The 18,920-nt window shown below is 44.9% G+C and overlaps 2 protein-coding genes across 4 annotated transcripts in view; one reads left to right on the top strand and one right to left on the bottom strand.

Annotated features, from left to right (window-relative positions):
- Positions 1-17,484, top strand: part of RIF1 (replication timing regulatory factor 1) — a 28,637-nt gene extending 11,153 nt beyond the window's left edge. The window contains exons 14-35 of one of the 3 annotated variants that reach the window (XM_084208894.1): positions 449-549; positions 1,213-1,299; positions 2,080-2,153; positions 2,246-2,426; positions 4,044-4,151; positions 4,411-4,560; positions 5,918-6,017; positions 6,631-6,895; positions 8,310-8,352; positions 8,655-8,857; positions 9,012-9,111; positions 9,449-9,592; positions 9,936-10,078; positions 10,737-10,826; positions 10,905-10,959; positions 11,556-14,138; positions 14,526-14,657; positions 14,959-15,036; positions 15,131-15,246; positions 15,529-15,682; positions 15,956-16,064; positions 16,345-17,484. In XM_084208894.1, coding sequence (XP_084065020.1) covers positions 449-549; positions 1,213-1,299; positions 2,080-2,153; positions 2,246-2,426; positions 4,044-4,151; positions 4,411-4,560; positions 5,918-6,017; positions 6,631-6,895; positions 8,310-8,352; positions 8,655-8,857; positions 9,012-9,111; positions 9,449-9,592; positions 9,936-10,078; positions 10,737-10,826; positions 10,905-10,959; positions 11,556-14,138; positions 14,526-14,657; positions 14,959-15,036; positions 15,131-15,246; positions 15,529-15,682; positions 15,956-16,064; positions 16,345-16,568 — 5,240 coding nt within the window. In that variant the 3' untranslated portion in view covers positions 16,569-17,484. The remainder of the gene's footprint in view (positions 1-448; positions 550-1,212; positions 1,300-2,079; positions 2,154-2,245; positions 2,427-4,043; positions 4,152-4,410; positions 4,561-5,917; positions 6,018-6,630; positions 6,896-8,309; positions 8,353-8,654; positions 8,858-9,011; positions 9,112-9,448; positions 9,593-9,935; positions 10,079-10,736; positions 10,827-10,904; positions 10,960-11,555; positions 14,139-14,525; positions 14,658-14,958; positions 15,037-15,130; positions 15,247-15,528; positions 15,683-15,955; positions 16,065-16,344) is intronic. The other 2 variants (XM_084208895.1, XM_084208896.1) reach the window with 2 other exon arrangements.
- Positions 17,485-18,290: 806 nt separating this feature from the next.
- Positions 18,291-18,920, bottom strand: part of NEB (nebulin) — a 99,021-nt gene continuing 98,391 nt past the window's right edge. Inside the window, exon 146 of the mRNA XM_084209455.1 lies at positions 18,291-18,867. Coding sequence (XP_084065581.1) covers positions 18,694-18,867 — 174 coding nt within the window. The 3' untranslated portion in view covers positions 18,291-18,693. The remainder of the gene's footprint in view (positions 18,868-18,920) is intronic.

Raw genomic sequence — 18,920 nt, 5'->3', positions numbered from 1 at the left:
AGTTTTTGCCTCTTTTTTTCTTCATTGTAATTCTATTCCTAGGTAAACTGTAGAGTGTGCAGATGTACAAAAGTTATTTCCTATTTTAAAAATATCCTTTATCAAGAAAAGTCCAGAATATGCTTAATAATGCCAACTTCTTTACTAAAAATCAGAGCATGAAGAATTCATCCATTCTTTGGATGAATACACAATTCCACAACTTTAATGTATCAAAAGTCAAATCCTTAATGAAACAAAGGTGTTTCCATCTCCTAATTCAACTTAAAGGTTTTTTATTTAAACTTTGAAATTTCATTTCTGTTATGAGCAGAATTGGTACCTGACTCTCTGAAGGATTTGGTGAATTTTTACAAATTTACACAGAATTCTTTCACTTTTGCACTAAAAGTTTGAATGATGCTCTGAGTGACCATTCTGCTCTGACTGGAAATGTTCTTTATTTTAGGGAATAAGAAAGAGAAGCAAGGCTCAGAAATCCTGACCATGTTACTGCAGGCCCTAAAGAACACTGTGAGATCCAATGCTCTGCCTGTGCACAAAGTCCTGGTGAGTCCTGCTGAAAAGCATTCCCAGCTGCCTACAGGCTTCTCCTGAGCTTCAAAGAACATCCTGGACACCTTGGTGATGAAGTTTTTGTTGTTTTTTAGCTGAAGGGAATTGTTTCAGTTTTGCTTTTTTTTTTGTAATTTTTTTTGGTAATAATTTTTTGGTAATAATTTTTTTTGTCTTTTTTTTTTGTAATTTTTTTTATAATTTTTGTATTTTTTTGTGGGGACTTTGTATTTTTGGGGGGTTTGGGTTTTTTTTTTTTTTTTTGTGGGTTTTTTTGTAATTTATTTCGGGTTTTTCTAATTTGCTTGAGGGTTTTGTATTTTATTTGTAATTTTTGGGGGTTTTTTGAATTTTTTTTTTTGGTATTTGTTTTTTGTAATTTTTTGGGGGTATTTTTGTATTTATTTTTGTAAATTTTTTGTATTTTTTGTATTTTTTTGTAATTTTGGGGAGTTTTTTTGTATTTTGAAAATTTTATATTTTGGGGGGTTTTTTGTATTTTTTGTAATTTTTTTTTAAACGTGTTTTTCCTCGGTAGTTTTGTGTTTTTCCTTGTAGTTTTTCATTTTATTTGTATTTATTATATTTTGCTTAAAATACTTGAACCCTCAGAAAATACATATTTAAATGCATTTTGTTTCCTCTTCCCCCACTCAGTCTCTCATTGACATCACTGTCAAGGAGTTGCCTCCAAAAGTTTTGGGCTCCCCAGCTTACCAGGTTGCTGATATGGATCTTTTACATGTAAGTCTGAATTAATTCTGGAAGCTTTTAGGAACTCCAGTTATTTCATGTTCCACAGTGCAGACTTGATTTGCAGGCCTCACTAATTGAACTGTGTCTAATTAATGAAATTACTGCACAAGAAGGGCTGGTACTGATTAGTGAGTATCATCTTCTGCAAGAAAATGTTTAGACAATAATCACAAAAAGCTGTGAAAGAATGCTGCTGAATTTTGGTGGCTTTTGTTTAGGGAAGAGCAGAGTGAGAAGGAAGGAGGCTCCTCATTAAAGTTTTAATTAGCAGATATTAAATACATTTTGTTAAGGACTCTCAACATCAGCAAACCTGAAATATTTGTGATGGATTTGAACAGAAGTACCCAAAAGATCTCTTGCTGTGACCTGGAAATGAGCAAATCCCAGCACTGGCAGCAGTTGAGCTTTGCAGTTTGCCCTCTTATTTTTATCTTCAGGTGTTAGAATTGACAATTTTGGACAACTTTTAATGGTTGTGAATTTCTGGCTAAGAATACGAATAGTGATTGTGAATTTCTGGCTAAGAGTAAGAATAGTTAATTTCTGGCTAAGAATAAGAATAGTGATTGTGAATTTCTGGCTAGCAGAATAATAATGGTTGTGAATTTCTGGCTAGCAGAATAATAATGACTGTGAATTTCTGGCTAATGATGATAATTGTGAGCTCTGGCTCAGAGCTGAGTGCAGTACAGAAATGCCTGTGGAGGTGAGGCAGCCCTTTCCTTTGCTCAGTGCTGTTTTAACCTCTCCCATTCCTGTTCCAAGGGAACTCCAGCCCTGTTCCTGATCCAGCTGCCTTTCCATAACAACCTCTTGGAATGCTGTGTGACAGATGAGAGGTACCTGCAGCTCTGAGCATCCCTTAGAAAATTCCCCTCTCATTTCAGCTGGGGAAAAGCCAGACTCTGACGTGTGGAATTTCCTCCTGCAGGTTCTTTGGGATTCTGGAGGCTCTGGTGGGTTTTGCCCTGTCTGGGCCCACCTCTGCCCTGGCTTTCAGTGAGTCTGTGCTCTGTGTCATTGATCAGAGTGCAGGCCAGGTGGGCAACAAGGAGCACGTCTGGAGAATGTGGAGCATTGTTGTTAATCCTCTGACTGAGTGGATTAATCAGGTAATTCTTTCACCCATCAGTGAATTTGGTTCTCTTCCACACCCCCAGAGCCCCACAGGAGCGCTTTGCTGAGCGTTTATCTGAAGTTTTTAAGGGATTCCATGTCTTGAAGTGATGCTGCAATTGGATAGCTTGGCATAATCCTTCTGGTGAAAACCATGGCAAGGTTCCCCCCCAGGAACTGTTCACTTTTAAATACCATGGGTTGGATTGCTTGGTGTAAAAATCACATAAATCCCGGATTGGGATGCTCAGGATGTAATTAGACCAGTTTTACTCATTAGGCATCTTTAGTGTAATAAAAGCCTTATAAATTATAATATTTGAGAGATTAAGCAGGCTCTTTACTGGAAAAATGTTGATTGTAATGTAGGAATTGCTGAATTAATTAATCCTCATTAATCATCAGATCTAAAAATCATAGACTTTATGAACCAAGTTTTAGGTGCTGTGACTATCTCCAGCAGCATGGGCACAGGGAATGGCTGCCCACTGCCACGGGCAGGGATGGATGGGATATTGGGATTTGGGAATTCCTGCCTGGGAGGGTGGGGAGGGGCTGGGATGGAGTTCCAGAGGAGCTTTGCCTTCCTGAAATTTGTGTTATTGATCAGCAAATGGAAAATTGGGCGTCCAGGAGGTAAAGTGTCCATGAAGAGGATTCCTGCTTCACATTCTGTTCTCCACATTTTCACAGTGCTCCGTGAGGGAATGCTGTGGCCAAGTCAGAGCCTGATCCCAAACTGGAGCAACAAGGACTGGCTTAAAAGTTAATCATAGCCTCATTAGCAACAGCCTGATTAACAATCATTTCCTTATGGTCCTTGGCTGTGGGACCCTTTTGCCTTTCCATGCCTTGAACATCCCTGGAAGTGCCCAAGGCCAGGCTGGAGCAGCCTGGGATGGTGGGAGGTGTGGGGTGAGATCAGTGGGGTGGAATGAGATGAGTTTTAAGGTCCCTTCTGAGCCACCCCATCCCAGGATTCTCTGAGGTGGTCTTCACTTACTGCAGCTGAAATAAGTGAGGAACACACCAGACATTTCCTGGATTGGTTTTCTTGGAATATATTTTGGCTTTTTATCCTTTGCTAGCAGGATCCTCCTGAGCTCTTGAAAGAGCAGAATGTCTGATTGCAAACTGAATTTATCACAGTGAATCAGGAGCAGCCTTATTTGTCAGCCCAGTTTTGCAGCTTTAGCTTTGCTAAACATAATTTAGCAGATCTCTTTTAAATTAGATACAAAGACATGTTGTAAATTCTGATGTGGTGATTTCTGTATTGTGGAGTGGTTTGGGGGAAACTTGAAGCTTTAAGAATTCTTTTTGCTGACAGGAGTTGGTAGAGAAATGAAAAAAGGGAGTAAAAATAAGTACAAAGCTTAAATATTCAAGTGTCCCATTGGAGACAAAATTTGGGAGGCAACATCCCCAAGGGGTCTCTTTGAAAAAAGCAGATTTTAGCAGCTCTTCCCCCAGAAGATAATCTGGGAGATAATGGTGTCTGGGAGATAATCTCCTTGGAGAAGAGTGTTAAAAACTGTTTATTTAACAAGCAAAGTAGTCACAAGTCTGAAGAAATGAATCCTATTAAACCATGAACTCTTTTCTTGTTGCAGAATAACGAGGTGAACCAGGGGGATGCCCTGGAACACAATTTCAGTGCTGTGTACAGTGCTTTATTGCTGCCAGTATCCCACATTTTCCCCACTGAGGGATTCCCACAGGTAACAGCAAATGAATCAAATGAATCAAATTAATTCAAAACAATGTGGGGTTTATAAAATCTCTCAACTCTCAGAGCTGACTTTGGGTTCAGTCAGCTGGGTTTGGGGTTCAGTACAACACCATGGATTTAAAACCCTAAACCTACAATTTAAACCCCTAAAGAATCCCCTAGGTTTTGACAGCAGAAGCAAACACAAAGCAAGTTTTTCTCTGTGCACAGATATTGATATTTGCCAACTTCTTCTCTCTCTGTCCAAGGCAACTCTGAAGTCCTTGCTGCGCTCCTGGTCTGACCTGTACCGAGCTTTTGCTCGCTGTGCTGCTCTGGTGGCAACAGCAGAAGAAAACCTGTGCTGTGAGGAGCTTTGTGCCAAAATAATGGCTGGGCTAGAAGGTGAAACTCCAGTAGTGAGTATAAAACTGATCATTGAGCAGATCTCTTTCTAATTAGATCTGAGAACGTGTGTGGGAAATTGTGCTGTGCTGATTTCTGCAGCCTGGAGTGGCTTGGGTGAGACTTGAAGCTTTAAGAATTCTTTTTGCTGACAGGAGTTGGGTAGAGAAATGAAAAAAGGGAGTAAAATTAAGTTTAAATGTTAAATATTCACATAGTTAAGCAGATTTTAGATTTGTCTTCTAATTAATAATAGTGGTTAATGAGTGTCATGGTGGTGGTAAATGGGATTTGTCCAGGTGAAATGTGTTGATAAATACCACAAACCCAGGCTCTGCAGGTAGGAAGGAGAACATGGAACCATCAGCCTTGTACACTAAATTTAAGGCTTTTACTCCTAAAGCTGTGTAAAAGAGAGAGATTTTTGAAAGAATCAATGGTTTTGTTGCCTAAATTGCCCATTCCCAAACTCACACCACGAGGGGAGGGGGATGAACATTTCATTTGGGATAGAAATCCTTCATGCATAAAGTTCACTTTGGAAAAAGTACTGTGAAAAACACAAAAAGATGGAATTAAAAAACCTGGAATTGAGAGGATTGCATCACTGTTATCTGCCTTGGATGCTGCTGTATCCTGATAAATACCTAAATAAGTGATAAATATCACTTTTAAAAATCAGTAATTACTAAACAAGACAATTTCAAAGTTGGGTGTAAAGTTACATTGCACCTTCTTTTAGCTCACAATATCAGTGTTCCTTTTAAAGCAAGTTTGGACTTATTTAGGAAAATTTGGATGGATTGAGAGGGTGAAAAAGCAACTTTGCTCATCTTTTTCTAGGCACTAAAACTTATTTGTGATTTGTGTTTTGGCTGTTAATGGCAACTAAATTGTTGTGCCTGTAGTGACTTTTGTGGCAACCAGGCTTTGTCCTTGAGCACACAGTGAGCCCTGAACCTTAATTTTATTGATTGATCCTAAATGTGGATAAATGATTTAATTGATAAATATGAAAAATTGATCAATGATTTAAAATTGATTTATCCTAAATGTGACCCCTTTCTCCCAGCTGCCTGCCCCTATTGACTGTTTTAGACACTGTTTATGTTCATTATTAGAATGGGAAGCCCATCCTCAGTGTAAATGTGTATTTAAAATGGAATTTTATCAGCCTCACCTGCTCATGCAGAACAACTTCACCCACCTTTAATTAAAAGTTGTTTCTTTGCTGTCCTGAGCACCAAGGGTGGTTTTTTCTGTCACTGTTTCTCTTCTGAGGATTGATTTTTGGCTTTGCTGCCTGACTTCTGGTTTTGCTGGTTGGTTTTTGGTTTTGCTGATTAATTTTTGTTTCTGTTTCCTCCTCAGGTGTTTTCCATGCTGGAAGGTCTCACCCACCTTGTGTCAGTCATGGTTGACTGCATCAACTTTGCACCCTATGGCACTAAATTCCAGCCCAAAAACAGATGTAAGGAAATACTTAAATTTGGGGGTTTCTGTGTGTGGCTTCAAAAGTTGGTTAAAAATTAGAGTTTAACAAAAGACAAAGAGTGATTTGGTATAAAATATTCTTTGGTTTGTTTTCTATTCCAAATAATTCCCAAAAAAGCATAATTCAATTAAAAAGGAGTTAAAATTTACCTGCCCCATGGGAATTTGTTAAAGTGGTAAAATGCAGTGTTGGCTGCTGAAGGATGAAATGCTTTAATTGGAAATATTGAGGAGGAAGAGCATAATGTAAACTTGACTTCCAAATAAATAAACAAATTAAAAAAATCCATTTCTCCTTCCCTCCTGTTCACTGTTCTAGAATTTGTGTATCAGCTGCTAGCTGAGGAGTGGTTGTTTATTTTCAAGTAGGCATTAAAACCTTAAAAGCAGAGTCTGAGCAGCCAGAAATACAAATAAGAACAATAGAAATCAGATAAAATTATACATTAAAATGTGTTTAAGCTGTTAAATCAATTTTTAAACTAGTTTGGGAATCAGAGTTCTTCCTCTCACGCAGCCTCAGTGTTCAGCTGTCTTTTCATGTCGGTTAAGGAAGAAATGCAATTTTTAATTGAATTTTTGACCCTCAGCCCCGCAGACACCCACAGACTGGGCTAAGAAGAAGAAGGAGCCCCTTGGCAAGCTGAGATCTCTGTTCAAGCTGCTGCTGCTGCTGCTGAACTCCTTCCACGAGCTGAGCCGCTCGGAGCTGCAGGCGGAGGCGCTGCTGGGCCTGGGCCCCGCGCTGCTGGCGGCTCTGCACGCCCTGGTCAGCCACATCTCCCTGCCCTCCCTGCTGGGCACCACCCTGGCCACCTTCTCCCAGCCCCTGGCTCTGTTCTGTGAGAAAACCAGGTCAGCCTTGGAGGGGCCTGGGAGTTTGGGGTGGGAGAATCTGCAGCGGTGTGGGATGGAGCGTGCTGGTGTTCACAGGGGTCCCAGCACGAAGGGAGGGATGAGAACCTTGACTCCGTGTTTCAGAAGGCTGATTTATTATTTTATGATATATATTATATTAAAAGAAAATTATGTATTTATTCTAAAAGAATAGAAGGAAGGATTTCATCAGAAGGCTTGAAAGGAAAGGAATGGTGTGGTGATAAAATCTTGTGACTGGCCAGAGAGTCCAAGCCAGCCGGACGGGGATTGGCATTAATTAAAAACAACCACATGAGACCAATCCCAGACCCACCTGTTGCATCCCACAGAGCAGAGAATTATTATTTATATTTCATTTCTGAGGCCTCTCAGCTTCTCAGGAGAAAAAATCCTAACAAAAGGATTTTTCATAAAATATGTCTGTGACAATGGAGCTCAGGGTTTGCAGGGCTTCAGAAAATCTCCCTATTTCAAATTTTAATCTCTTCAGTGTAAATCTTTTTGTATCTCCACAAGGCTCAAAAGTTTACTTTCCACCTGGTAATTTGCCCTACAGTGAAAATATTTATTGATAGAAATAAAGAATTTTTTTAAATGAAAAAATAAAATTTTTTGCATTAAATATTCTAGGAAAATAATGATAATTTCTTGATGTACACTGAAATCCTGGAAGTTTTTAGGCAGAAGGAAATACTGGGAAAAACTTTGCTTGGTCCTTTTTTCCTGAGCATTGTTTTCCTTGCATTTATTCATAAAAATGGAAGATTTATTTTCTGAGCATGATTTTTTTTAAAGCATTTTCCTGAAAAAGGAGAAGTTGGATAAGTATTTTTTAAGGAAGACATGTGGAAGCAGATAAAAATTTGGGAACCTCTTCAGCTTGGAGGTCACAGGCTTATAAAATGAGTTAAAAATGCAGTTTGCTCACATTTTTCTGGCTAATTGTACCTCTGGATTTTTTGTACGTGGAATATATTTATTTACATGGAATATATTTATTTATATATTTATATGGAATTGTTTAGTTTATGGACTTGATTAGTGATACTTCAGCTTTTTAATGCCAATGAGTTTAAGGAGAGCATTTAGAGTGCAATTAGAAGTTAGTTTATAGGAAAAGCTTTAATTTTAAATTTGTACTGATTACCACTGACTTTTCCATTAATTCCTCCTGAGGTCAGCATATCAGTATCCATGGAATTTAAAGGATGATCTGGGAAACTCCATCAGGAAATTGTTTAATCTCCAACTGAGGCTCATTTCCCAAAGTGATTCCGTGAAGTTACTCACTAAAACCAGTGTGCAGTGCTGGAATTTATTGTCTGTTAAATTTTTATGCTTGGGATAAATGAGATAGCAAAATAGAAATGAATTGAATTTGTTTTGGCAGGCTCCCTGAGGTACCCAAAGCCTACAGCAACCTGAACAACAAGGTAAATTTGCTACAGAAATCACTGGGCTTGGGGGAGATGGGGAACAGCAGAGTTCTTCAGGCCATTTCTTCTGGAATAAAATAAAAAATGTGATGAGGGTAGAAATTTAATTTTAAAATTCTTTTAAATATAAAAAATTTAAAACATAAGTTCTAGAAGTGAGGAGCAGTCAGCTCTGGGACTTTGATGTGATGTGACATTTCAGGTTGTAAAAATAAAGTCGAAAATAAACTTACAATTCAAATATTTCAGATTTTAGTTGAAAATGTCCATTAAAAGCTCTGTGTTTTGTTCCCCCTGAGCTGGAGAAGCTGCTGGCAGAGATCCTGCAGTGCCTGCAGTGCCACTGCCCGGGCTCCTGTGACTCTGAGCTGCTGCAGCAGCTCAGCCCCGTGCTGTGCCTGGGCTTCCAGCACAGGAACAAACAGATCCGCCAGCAGAGCGCCCAGCTCTGGAACTGCACCTTTGCCAAGGCCTCCTCACTCACCTACCCCGAGCAGCTCAAGTAAGAGACAGCTTTTATTATTTACACTTCTCAGGGGGAGCCCAAAGTGGGGCTGGACCATTCTGATTCCCTGTGCATGCTGGGGGATGTTTCTGTTAGGAGCTGCACCCTCCCATCGATCTAAAATGATTTTTTACTCTTTGTTGTTGAGCAGGTCTGTGTTAAGCCAAGCCAAAAAGAAAATCCCTCTGCTGCTGCCTGGTTTTGAAAGCATTGAGGTGTCTGAGGAGTGCAGTGGCCCCTTCTCTGACCTGGTAAATGTTTTGTTGGGATTTCATGGGAATTGTTCAGCAGGGAGTGAATGGTCAGCTGGGGTTTTTAATCTGGTTGACCTGCAGTGGTTTCATGTTTAGGATGATAAACTGTGCTGGGTTAGCACTGTCAGAAGACTCAGCTGGTTTTTACCACTTCCTGCATTGTAAATTTTGAGTTTTAGGAATTTATTTGAAATAAATAATTTTTTAAGTTGTCCTCTATGTAGTTCAGAGGAAATTTGTGAGTGTGGGATTTATTCTAGAAATTACCACAGGGTGGGTTTGTGAGCTTGGAGTTCCTTCCCACAGCACATTCAGTGTGGTTTTGTCTGAACAGATGGAGAATTCCCAGCTGGATACAAAGATCAGTGGCATGGAGGTGAAGGTGGGACAGAAGCGAGATTCAATATTGGCACAGACGAGCGAAGCCAGAAGTGATGGCAAAGACAAGTCCAGCAACCTGCAAGCAACACCTGCAAAGGTGAAGGGATCCCAGAGAGGGCTCCTGGAATCAAATCCAGGATCTTCAGGACAAAATCAGCACTTTGGGAATGCTGAAATGCTGTTCTGTCTGACTTGGGCTGCCCAGCAGACTCAGAGTTAATATTGCTGTCAGAATTCTCTGCTGAGGTTTGGGGAGGGCTCAGGCTGGTGGCAAAGAGCCTCAGTCCTCATTCTGTGGAGGTTGTGACAGGTTGGGGTTTTGGTGGGCTTTGGGGTTGGCAGATCCCTCACAGAGATAGGTCATGGCCCTCAGAAATTCCTGATTTTCAGTTCCTCTCTTGTTTCTAACCCAGGATTTGGGGTTTTTTATCTTTCTGCAGTTAAAACTAGAATTTCCGTCTCCTAAGACAACAAGTGAGAAGCTTCTGGAAGAGGAGAAGTCTGTTGATTTTGTGTTTATTCCTCCAGAAACAAAACCAAGAATATTGACAGAACATCAGAAAGAAGTGCTTAGGTCAAAGAGGTCTGTCATTTATTGTTTTCATGTGAAATGTCATTCCTTGAGTAGCTGAGCTTGACTTAACTTCAATTCCACTTTCTCACACCACCACAGGTCATTGAGTCTTGTTCTTCCATACAAGTTATGAAGTTTAAAGCTAAGAGAGTTCCTTGCTTTGCTGTTTTAAAGCAACCAAATTATTCCTACAATGGCATTTCCTCTAGATACACTCTCTCTAGTCTGTTTGGAGTTTGGGAATTTGGAGTTCAGATTTGTAATTTGTCACTCAGAGTGTGAAATAAAAGATGTCATTTTTCATAAATCATGGAAATGAAAGGATTGGGTTAAACAAGCTGAGAAAGGGATTTCTTGAGTCAGCAGCAGGTCAGGAATTGGGGTATTCCCAAGACTCATCTTAGTTGCAGAAGAATCTTTAGAATGATCTCTTTTAATGTGAGAAGATAATATTGGTGTGTTTTCTGTGCTTGGGCAGCAGAAGCAGTGTAAGCAGGACTTGAGGCAGGACTGGTCTGGGCTGTGGTGAATTCCTTGCAGAGGGGGATCCCAATCACAGCTTTTATTCCCCAAAATTAAAAATTTCATGCAGCTGAAAAGAATGGCCTTGAAATGAAATAATAAATTGCAAAGAGGAGTCTGACTCCCATTCCTGGTGTTGTTCCAGAGCTGACATTCCTGCCATGTACAACAACCTGGATGCTTCCCAGGACACCACCTCATTTTCCCAGTACAGCCAGAGCCAGGAGGATTCTTTGTGAGTAGAATTGCCCAGGTGAGGTCACTGAAGGGTTCTCCTTTGGCAGCAAGGCTGATTCCAGTCATTCTCTTCTAGGGAAATGCCTCCTTCAGTAGAAAATGCCAAAGAAGACACTGCAAACCAACCTCAGGTAATTTCCCATTGTCTGGTGGGGTCTAAAATCAGAGTTTCTACCAAACATGAGAGGTTTTATGATTTGTTTTCCATTCTCAACACCAAGCAAGAGAAAATTTCACACCAATGCAGTGCTGTGTTCTGCTTTATATCATTTATTGTTTTAGGATGAATTGGAATATCATTTAGGCCAAATCACTGGGTATTTGATGTCATAATGGGAGGATTTATGTGAGCAGTTTCTGATCACCCACATGCCTGTGCTGCCACAGTATTTGATTGGGGTAAAGCTTGTAAATCCTGAATTCCTTTTGGGGAGGACTTGCCTGAGCAGCTGCTGTGCTAACAGCCAATCAGACCAGGTGAAATACAGCAGAACCTCTAGCATTTCTGGAGTTGTTTTGGGATTAAATGGTTTTAAAAAGTGTCTTTTATAGCTATCAAAGCACAGATAATAAATCATTTGGTGGCTAGAAAAGCCTTGTGGGTGTGTTGTTTTCTATTGCACCAGAACTGGAGTTGACTGTTGTCAGTATTATATTCATAGGGCAACTACAACTGTTCCATTTGATTCCTAGGACAAACCTTTTGCTGTTGATGTTTTTGGGACAGGAGGAGAACGTGGGGAGTGAAGGATGTCGCTCAGAGGAGAGCCCAGCCTGCACCATCGAGGGGGAGGCCAAAAATGACACAGCTGAGATGATCCCAGAGGAAACATCCATCGGAGAGGGGTTGGAGATGAGTTCTGTGGAAGCAGCTCCCCAGGAGGCCTCAGCAGGGAAGGAGGACACCTCAGATGTCACCAACAGCTCAGCCTCCAGTGACATCATCTCTGGCACCCCCCAGCCCGTGAGCCGGCGCCAGTCCTTCATCACCCTGGAGAAATTCGGGGCTGCAGAGAGCAGGCCCTTCAGCCCAGCCCCTCTGAGCTCTGTGTCAGAGCTGCCTGGGGCTCCTCCCGAGGCAGCCACACAGGAAAGCAGCAGTGACAGCAGGGCTGGTGCTAGGACAGAGAAATCTGGAGAGGACGGCAAAAACCCTCCGAAGGCCGAGCCGGCGGCCGCGCGCAGGGTGACGCGCCGGCAGAGCAGGATGGAGCTGCAGGGCAGTAAGGCCAAGCAGAGCAGGGCAGAGGAGCCCCTGGCCCCTGACAGCCTGGAGAGCAGTGCTGAGCTGGGCTCTGCAGTGGGGGATGTGGAGCACATCCTGCTCAGCCACTCCCAGGCTCTGCTCTCCACGGAAGCAGACATCCAGAAAGCCGAGGATGCCATCGCAGAAATGGACAAGGGGCTGGACACGGACTCGAAAGAAAACACCCCCCCAGAGAGCAGCAGCTGCTCTGAGCAGGCCCCAGGGGATGACAGCCAGGTGCCACAAGCGTCCCCTCAGCAGAAGCAGCTGCGGCGTTCCTCCAGGAGACGCTCGGAGCCTGTGGAGAGCTCCTCGGGCAGCCAGGAGAAGGAGGATGGGCTCCCAAAGAGAGACAGGAGGAAAGAGGAGGACAAAGCTGGGCAGAAGAAGCTGTCCCAGGGGAAAGGTGATGGATCCCAAAAGCAGAAAGGAATTCCTGGGAAAACGACAGAGAGCGCAAAAGAGAGCAGCCAGCCTGAGAGGGTGGCAGAGGAATGGAGCTCCAAGGACTCCCCTGCCCTCAGGGGCCTGGATGAGGAGGGCAGCAGAGCTGGCAGGAGGGCAGAGGATGCCCCCAGGGCAGAGGGGGAAGGGCAGGGCAGCGCAGCAGGGCAGAAGGTGGAGCGCCCACGGTACCACACCAGGAGATCTTCCCAAGGGTTGCTGTCCAGCATAGAAAACTCTGAGGCTGACAGCTCTGAGGGCAAGGAGGAGAGCACAAAGAAGAAAAAACCAGTGAAAGTGAGGAGCAGAAGCAATTCTCTGGAAGGTAAATTGAAAGAGGGACAGGCAGGGAGCCAGAGCCTTGAGGGATCTGCCCAGGGAAGTGAAACGCAGAGTCCACTGGAGGCCAGTAAAAGTGAGCCTGAGGTCAGCACAGGTGCTGCAGGGCCAGCTGAGCCAGAGGGCCTGGAAAAGCAGGAAATGGCTGCAGCTGCTGGAGAAGGGACGGGCTCTGGCAGCTCTGAGGATCCAGACGCTCTGCAGGACACCAGCGTGGAGCAAAACAAGGGTGATGTGTCCATGGAGCCACTGGGCAGCCCCTGTGTGTCTGAGCAGGATGGGAGAGCAGCAGAGGAGAGCAGGGAGGAGGAGAAGCACAGCAGCACAGGGGACTGTGCTCCAGCAGCAGATGCTCCTGGTGCTGAGCCCTCTGTGCAAAGCCCTGAGTGTCAGAACAAGAGAAGCAAAAGGGTGAAAAAAATCAAGAGCTGTGATTGCTGCTTTAAAAAGCCAAAGCAGCAGGTGACTGAATCAAAGTTCACTGAGTCCAAAAAGGAGAAAACTGAGCTGGAGGAGCCTGAGAGCCCCCCAGTGCAGACCCCAGTCCAGAATGTTTCTGGTCACTCAGATTTGGAGGAGAGCTTGGCCCTGGCTCCGTGTGGAATGAGCACTCCAGTGCACCCTCCCCAGGAGCCCAGCACCTTCAGCTTGGAAAGGCAGGAAATGGATGTGGAAAACCTGCAGGGAAGCAGTGTGGGGGTGGAGGAGGAGAGTCCAGAGGGTTCAGCAGCTGAAACCACCAAGTCCATGGAGGAAGTAAAGGAACCTGCTGAGCAGAATGAGCAAACAGAGCAGGTTCTGCCTGAGAGTGTTCCTGAAGAGCCCAGGGAGAGCTGCCTGGACTCAGGGGAGCAAGGGGAAGAACCAGCAGCTGCAGAAAATGAAGAAATAAAGGAAAATGGACAGCTGGAGGAGGTGCCTGAGAAGCTGAGTGGTGACAGCAAACCTGAGGAAAAAGAGATGAAGGAGCTAGAAGGAAATCAGGAGGATATAGGAGAAGCTGAGAGCTCTGCTGGAGAAACTTGTGTTGTTGCAGATCAGGAGATGAAGGAGGAATTGGTGGAAACTGAAATAAAAGTGCCTGAAAATGTGGCCTTGGCAGATCAGAGTGTGGATTCCCCTCTGAAGGTGGATGGGGATCCCTCAGTGCAGGTGGCTGAAAGCCCCACCAGCCTCCAGGCCCGCTGCACCTGGTCCCCCTCAGCCTCCCCATCCACCAGCATCCTCAAGAGAGGGGTCAAGAGGAGCCAGGAGGATGATTCCCTGTCACCTGCCAATAAGGTACTCCATGGGGATTGTGTGCTACTCAGTGCAAGCTGGCACGAGGAGCTGAAATCATTCCAAGTCTGTTGAGTTACTGCTTTCTGTTGTGAACAGTCTTACAGAAGCGGTGAGGTTTGGGTTTGGAACGTGCCAGCACTGACAGATTTGTATTCTGAGGGGTTTTATTTTGACACAGGGCCCCCTGGATCGCTGCACAACCAGGAGCAGCGTGCTCAGGGCTGTACACAGATTCCTTAGGGAATCCTCACGGTCCCTGAAACATTCCCTGAGTCATTCAGGGAATTCAACAATTCCAAACTGACTTTTTTTTGTCTCCTCAGGGTGGCTTCCCCAAGCTGTGCTGGGTTGAGTTCCCGCTCTAAAACCTCCTTCTCTCCTCCTCAGATCCGTCGAGTCTCTTTTGCAAACCCCATTTTTCAGGAGGGCCTGGCAGACGACATCGACAGGAGGAGTCCTGTCATCAGATCCCATTCCTCACCCTCCTCCAGGAGTCTTAAAATCCTCTCTAACATGCAGGTCAGGGTAAATCCTGGTACAATATTCTGTGTGTCCCAAGTATTTGTGTATTTATCATAAATAGCAATGCTTTGGTGCATGTTTGTAGTCACTCACACACGGTTGTGAGGGCTGAGGAGCAGAAGTGTAAGAAACAAAACTGCCTTAGCCTGACTCATTCTGTTACTGTGAACTCCAGTGAACTCTGAGGTTTCAGGGGCTAAAATCTCACTATTAACTGAATTCCTGCTGTTAACTGAATTCCTACCATTGACTAAATTCCTACCACCCTGAGATATTTTTTTCCTCTTTTTCTATCCAGCACATTACCACTCCAACCAAAGGATTTCTGTCCCCAGGATCTCGTACCCTTAAATTTAAGAGCTCAAAGAAGTGTTTAGTAAGAAGTGCTTTGGTTCATGTTTCTCTTCTATTTTTTTTCCCTGTATTCAGTGTGTGACAGTTAATTTAATACTTTGCCTGTGTTATCCCAGATCACAGAGATGGCCAAGGAATCTCTGCCGTGCCTCTCGGAGTTTGTGTACCCTGCCTTGGCTGGCTGCAAAGCCCCTGTGGATGTCATTTTACCTCAGATCACATCCAACATCTGGTCAGTGGCTTCTTGCTTTTTGGAGGTGACATTTCAGTAGAAACTGAGCTCTTCCTGAGCCTACCAAACCAGTTTTAGCCAGAATTCTGTAAAGGGTTGGGGTTGGTTGGGTGAAGAAGAGACTGGACTGTTGTGGCATTCTTTTTTGATGGCTGAAGAGCTCCCCAGGGTTGGAGAGTTTGTGCAGGGCCAGGAGTTGGATTGATGGTCCTGTGGGTCCCCTCCAGCTCGGGACATTCCCTGGTTGTGTGCCAATAACCCATTTTCCCTCCCCTGCTGCAGTGCCAGGGGCCTGGGGCAGCTCATCCGAGCCAAGAACATCAAGACCGTGGGAGACCTGAGCACTCTGACAGCTCTGGAGATCAAAACTCTCCCCATCCGCTCCCCCAAAGTCTCCAATGTCAAAAGAGCTCTCAAGGGATACCATGAGCAGCAGGTAAAGTGGAATTTTAGCAGCCAGGAAGCCAAGATTGATCTCATGTACTGCAGCAGCAATGGGGTCTTTTTTCCTTCACTAAAACCAGCACTTTAAAACCCAATCCCTGCCTGCCTCAGTACCATGAACACAAGGTACAGATTACTTGGTGAAACTATTCTTATTAACAGGAAAAGTGACTGGATTTATTATGATGCTAAAATATATCTCACTGTGGGTTTTGTTATTTTTTTCCCCTATCTGAAAATGTTTTCTCTCCCCAAAAATGGCCAGGTGAAATCTCGAGTGTTGGAGGAAAGCGCAGTGCTTGAAGATGCTGAGAAGCCTGGAAATGATGTGGAGGAGAAATCTCTGAGTGGAGATGACGAAAAACTTGCAGCAGGTACCTGCTGGTGGCTTTTTGCTTTGGATTTGGAGGGTTCTGCTGTCTTGTCTTCATTCTCTCCTGGTGGGAACACCTCATCCTTTTGGTTTTATTTTGGGTTTAGTTTAATTCTCCCAATCGTGATCAAACCCTGAGGAAGGGCAGGGTGCAGAGCCTTTCTGGGAATGTTTCCCATGGAATAAATCCATTGCAGGCTGCTCTGAGGTGGGATTTTGTACAAAACCAGCTGGAATTCTGCTCGGATTTCCCTGCACTCGTCTCCTTTCCCTCCTTTCAGATTTGGTGGACACAGGCAGCAGCAGCAGCAGCAGTGAGCAGCCCCCTGTGGATCTCCTGGGGCAGGTGCAGGCTCTGGCAGCCCAGCTGGGCTCTGAGGATCTCCGTGGCTACTCTGGCAGGCAGCTCTTGGAGATGCAGGAGAAGCTGCTGGGGATGGCCTCGAGCATCGGGAGGAGCCTGCAGGCCCGCTGGCACTGCCCTCCCCACCAGGGCCCCGAGTAGCTGCCCCTGCTCCGAGGAGGAGTTCGGTCCAGCACTGCCCCGCTCGCTTTCCTCACTGCTCAGTGACTCCTTCAGGCTGCTTCTGGGCCTACAGGATATTTTGTTAACATCTTCATAATTTTTTTCCCTTTTTTTCCCCTTTTTTCCTTCCCTCTTTTTCCCTTTTTTTTTTTTTTTTTTTTTTTTTTTGCCTTTATTTTCTGCTGGTTCCTCCCCCCTCCCAAACCTGTGGGCCTGTTTCCTCCCTGGCAGAGGTTCCTGTGGGATTGCTATGCATCTTTCTTTCGGGCCCTGAAAGAAAACCTGACAAAGCTGTGCAATAGCAGAGACTGTGAAAAACCAAACCAACAGAGTAATTAAATTATTTTTTCAAATCCAAAGTGTTCTTACTGCTGCAGACTCTTGCTGAGAGTGGGCTGAGAGCTGCAGCTGCCAGCTCTGCCCCCCTCCTGCCCCAGCTGCTTCCTCTGGAGCTCTGGCAGCACGTGTGAGGCAAGCTGGGCTTAATTCCTTCCAGCAGGAGCCTGGGATTTGTACTGGATCTATTTTTCCATGTATTTTTGTACGACTCAAGCTCAGAGGAAACGTGCTTGTACAGGAGAGAGACTGCAGAGCCTCCCAGGCTTTGCCCCCTGGCCTTTGCTGGCAGCAGCTCTCCTGGTGGGCAGACTCTTTTCCGTGAGGAAATGATGGATTGGACAAGAGCTCTTTGTATATTGTGTACAGACTCACAGCAGATGTTGGGTAATAATTTATGGAGTTTTAATTGCATGGACTGCATTGCTGCTTCTTGGAGACCTTCAGCCAGAATTCCCAGGTTTTCCCTCTGGGATTCTGATCTGTATATATTGTACTGTAGCTATCCAGATGGGTGTTTATTGAAAGGAACTGCTGCAGGTGGTTTTCCAACTTTTACACGGGCAAATAAAAGAGCTGATAGTTCCCAGACTCGGTCGTGGCCTCGTGGTTTGGTGGCTTTTGGGCTTTTTCTCTCTTCAGCTTCCCTCAGATTTGGATTCCCAAGGCTGGGAGGGACCTTGGAATGTCCCAGTGCTGGTGTAAGGTGGGAGCAGGTCCTGGAGGACAGGGTGGGTCTGGGCTGCAAAACTCTCAGTAGTTTTTGCTCTGGGTGTGTCCCATGGAGAAAAGGGATGGGACAAACAGCCTGCAGCTACAAGGGGAAGCTCTCTGGGGTTTCTTGCTTTTCTGAGCAGTTGTTTTGGTTCCAGATCTGCCTCCTTAGGAGAGCTCAGCTTTCCATCCCATGCCCTGGGCAGGTAAGGATGTTCTGACCCATGGAAAGGGCTTTGATCCCAACTCCCAGTGCTGGCAGTCCTGCACGCTGCCTTGGGGAAGGACATTTCCCTTCCAGCCTGCCCCTGCTGGGAATTCCCTCTGGACTCTGAATTCCTCAGGGGTGATGCTACAACCCCTGCTGTTAACTTGGCCTTAGTCTATGGGAGTCACAATCCCCAGGGGTTTTTATTCCCTTTCCTGGGCATGGCTGCTACCAGGTGCTGCAGTAGATGAAGCAAAACCTGATGTTCAAGTGTGGAATGACCCCAGATCTGCATCCTTCCCTTCCTCAGTACAGTTTGTGGTGTGAATTCCCATTCCCAGCACCACAGCATCCATCCATCCATCCATACTGCAGAAACCTCAGCTTTATTCATCACTAATTTACAAGAAATCACAGCTTTTGCCCCCAGAACAGTTGCAGGAGAACACATTCATGAGAGCTCAGCAAGCAGGAGAGGGTGGTTGCTTTTCCCTCCCCAAATAAATTGGGTTGAAATACAAAGCTTAAATGGAAAACCAAATGAAGAGATTTAAACATTTTAGAACAGCCCAGAAAAATTCTCTTGGTGGGAGAATGAATCCTATAGATGTGTGTGTTAGTCTTTAGCAATGGAATTTTGGAGATGTCTTAGTGTGATGAAATGTTTGAAATTCAGACAACACTTGGGAGTGTTTGGCATTGAGAAAGGCAGGATGTGCTCAGAGGTGCTTCTGGAACCATTGTGTGAAACGTTCCAGGTGGTTTTGCTCTGCAGTTATTCCTGTTGTGGCCGAGGGGGCCGGGAGGGCTCGGGGGAGCTGTCCCAGCCCTCGGGGCCGGCGGGGCTCACACGGCCTCCACGTAGTTGGCGGGCAGCATGCCGGTCTTGCCGGTCCTCTGCACGGTGCCGTACATCCAGCCCTCGTCGATGGCCTGCACGTTGACAATGGTGTCCCCGTCCTTGAAGGACACCTCGTCCGCGTCCGCCGCCGTGTAGTCGTACATGGCCCGGAACGTCTTCTGCAGGGACAGAGGGGACATGGTCAGAGCCTTGCAGGGGACACCAGGGACAT

Source organism: Fringilla coelebs (genome assembly GCF_963513975.1).
Source record: "Fringilla coelebs genome assembly, chromosome: 7".
In the NCBI taxonomy this organism is placed as follows: Eukaryota; Metazoa; Chordata; class Aves; order Passeriformes; family Fringillidae; genus Fringilla; species Fringilla coelebs.
This window is presented reverse-complemented; position numbering and strand designations above follow the sequence as displayed.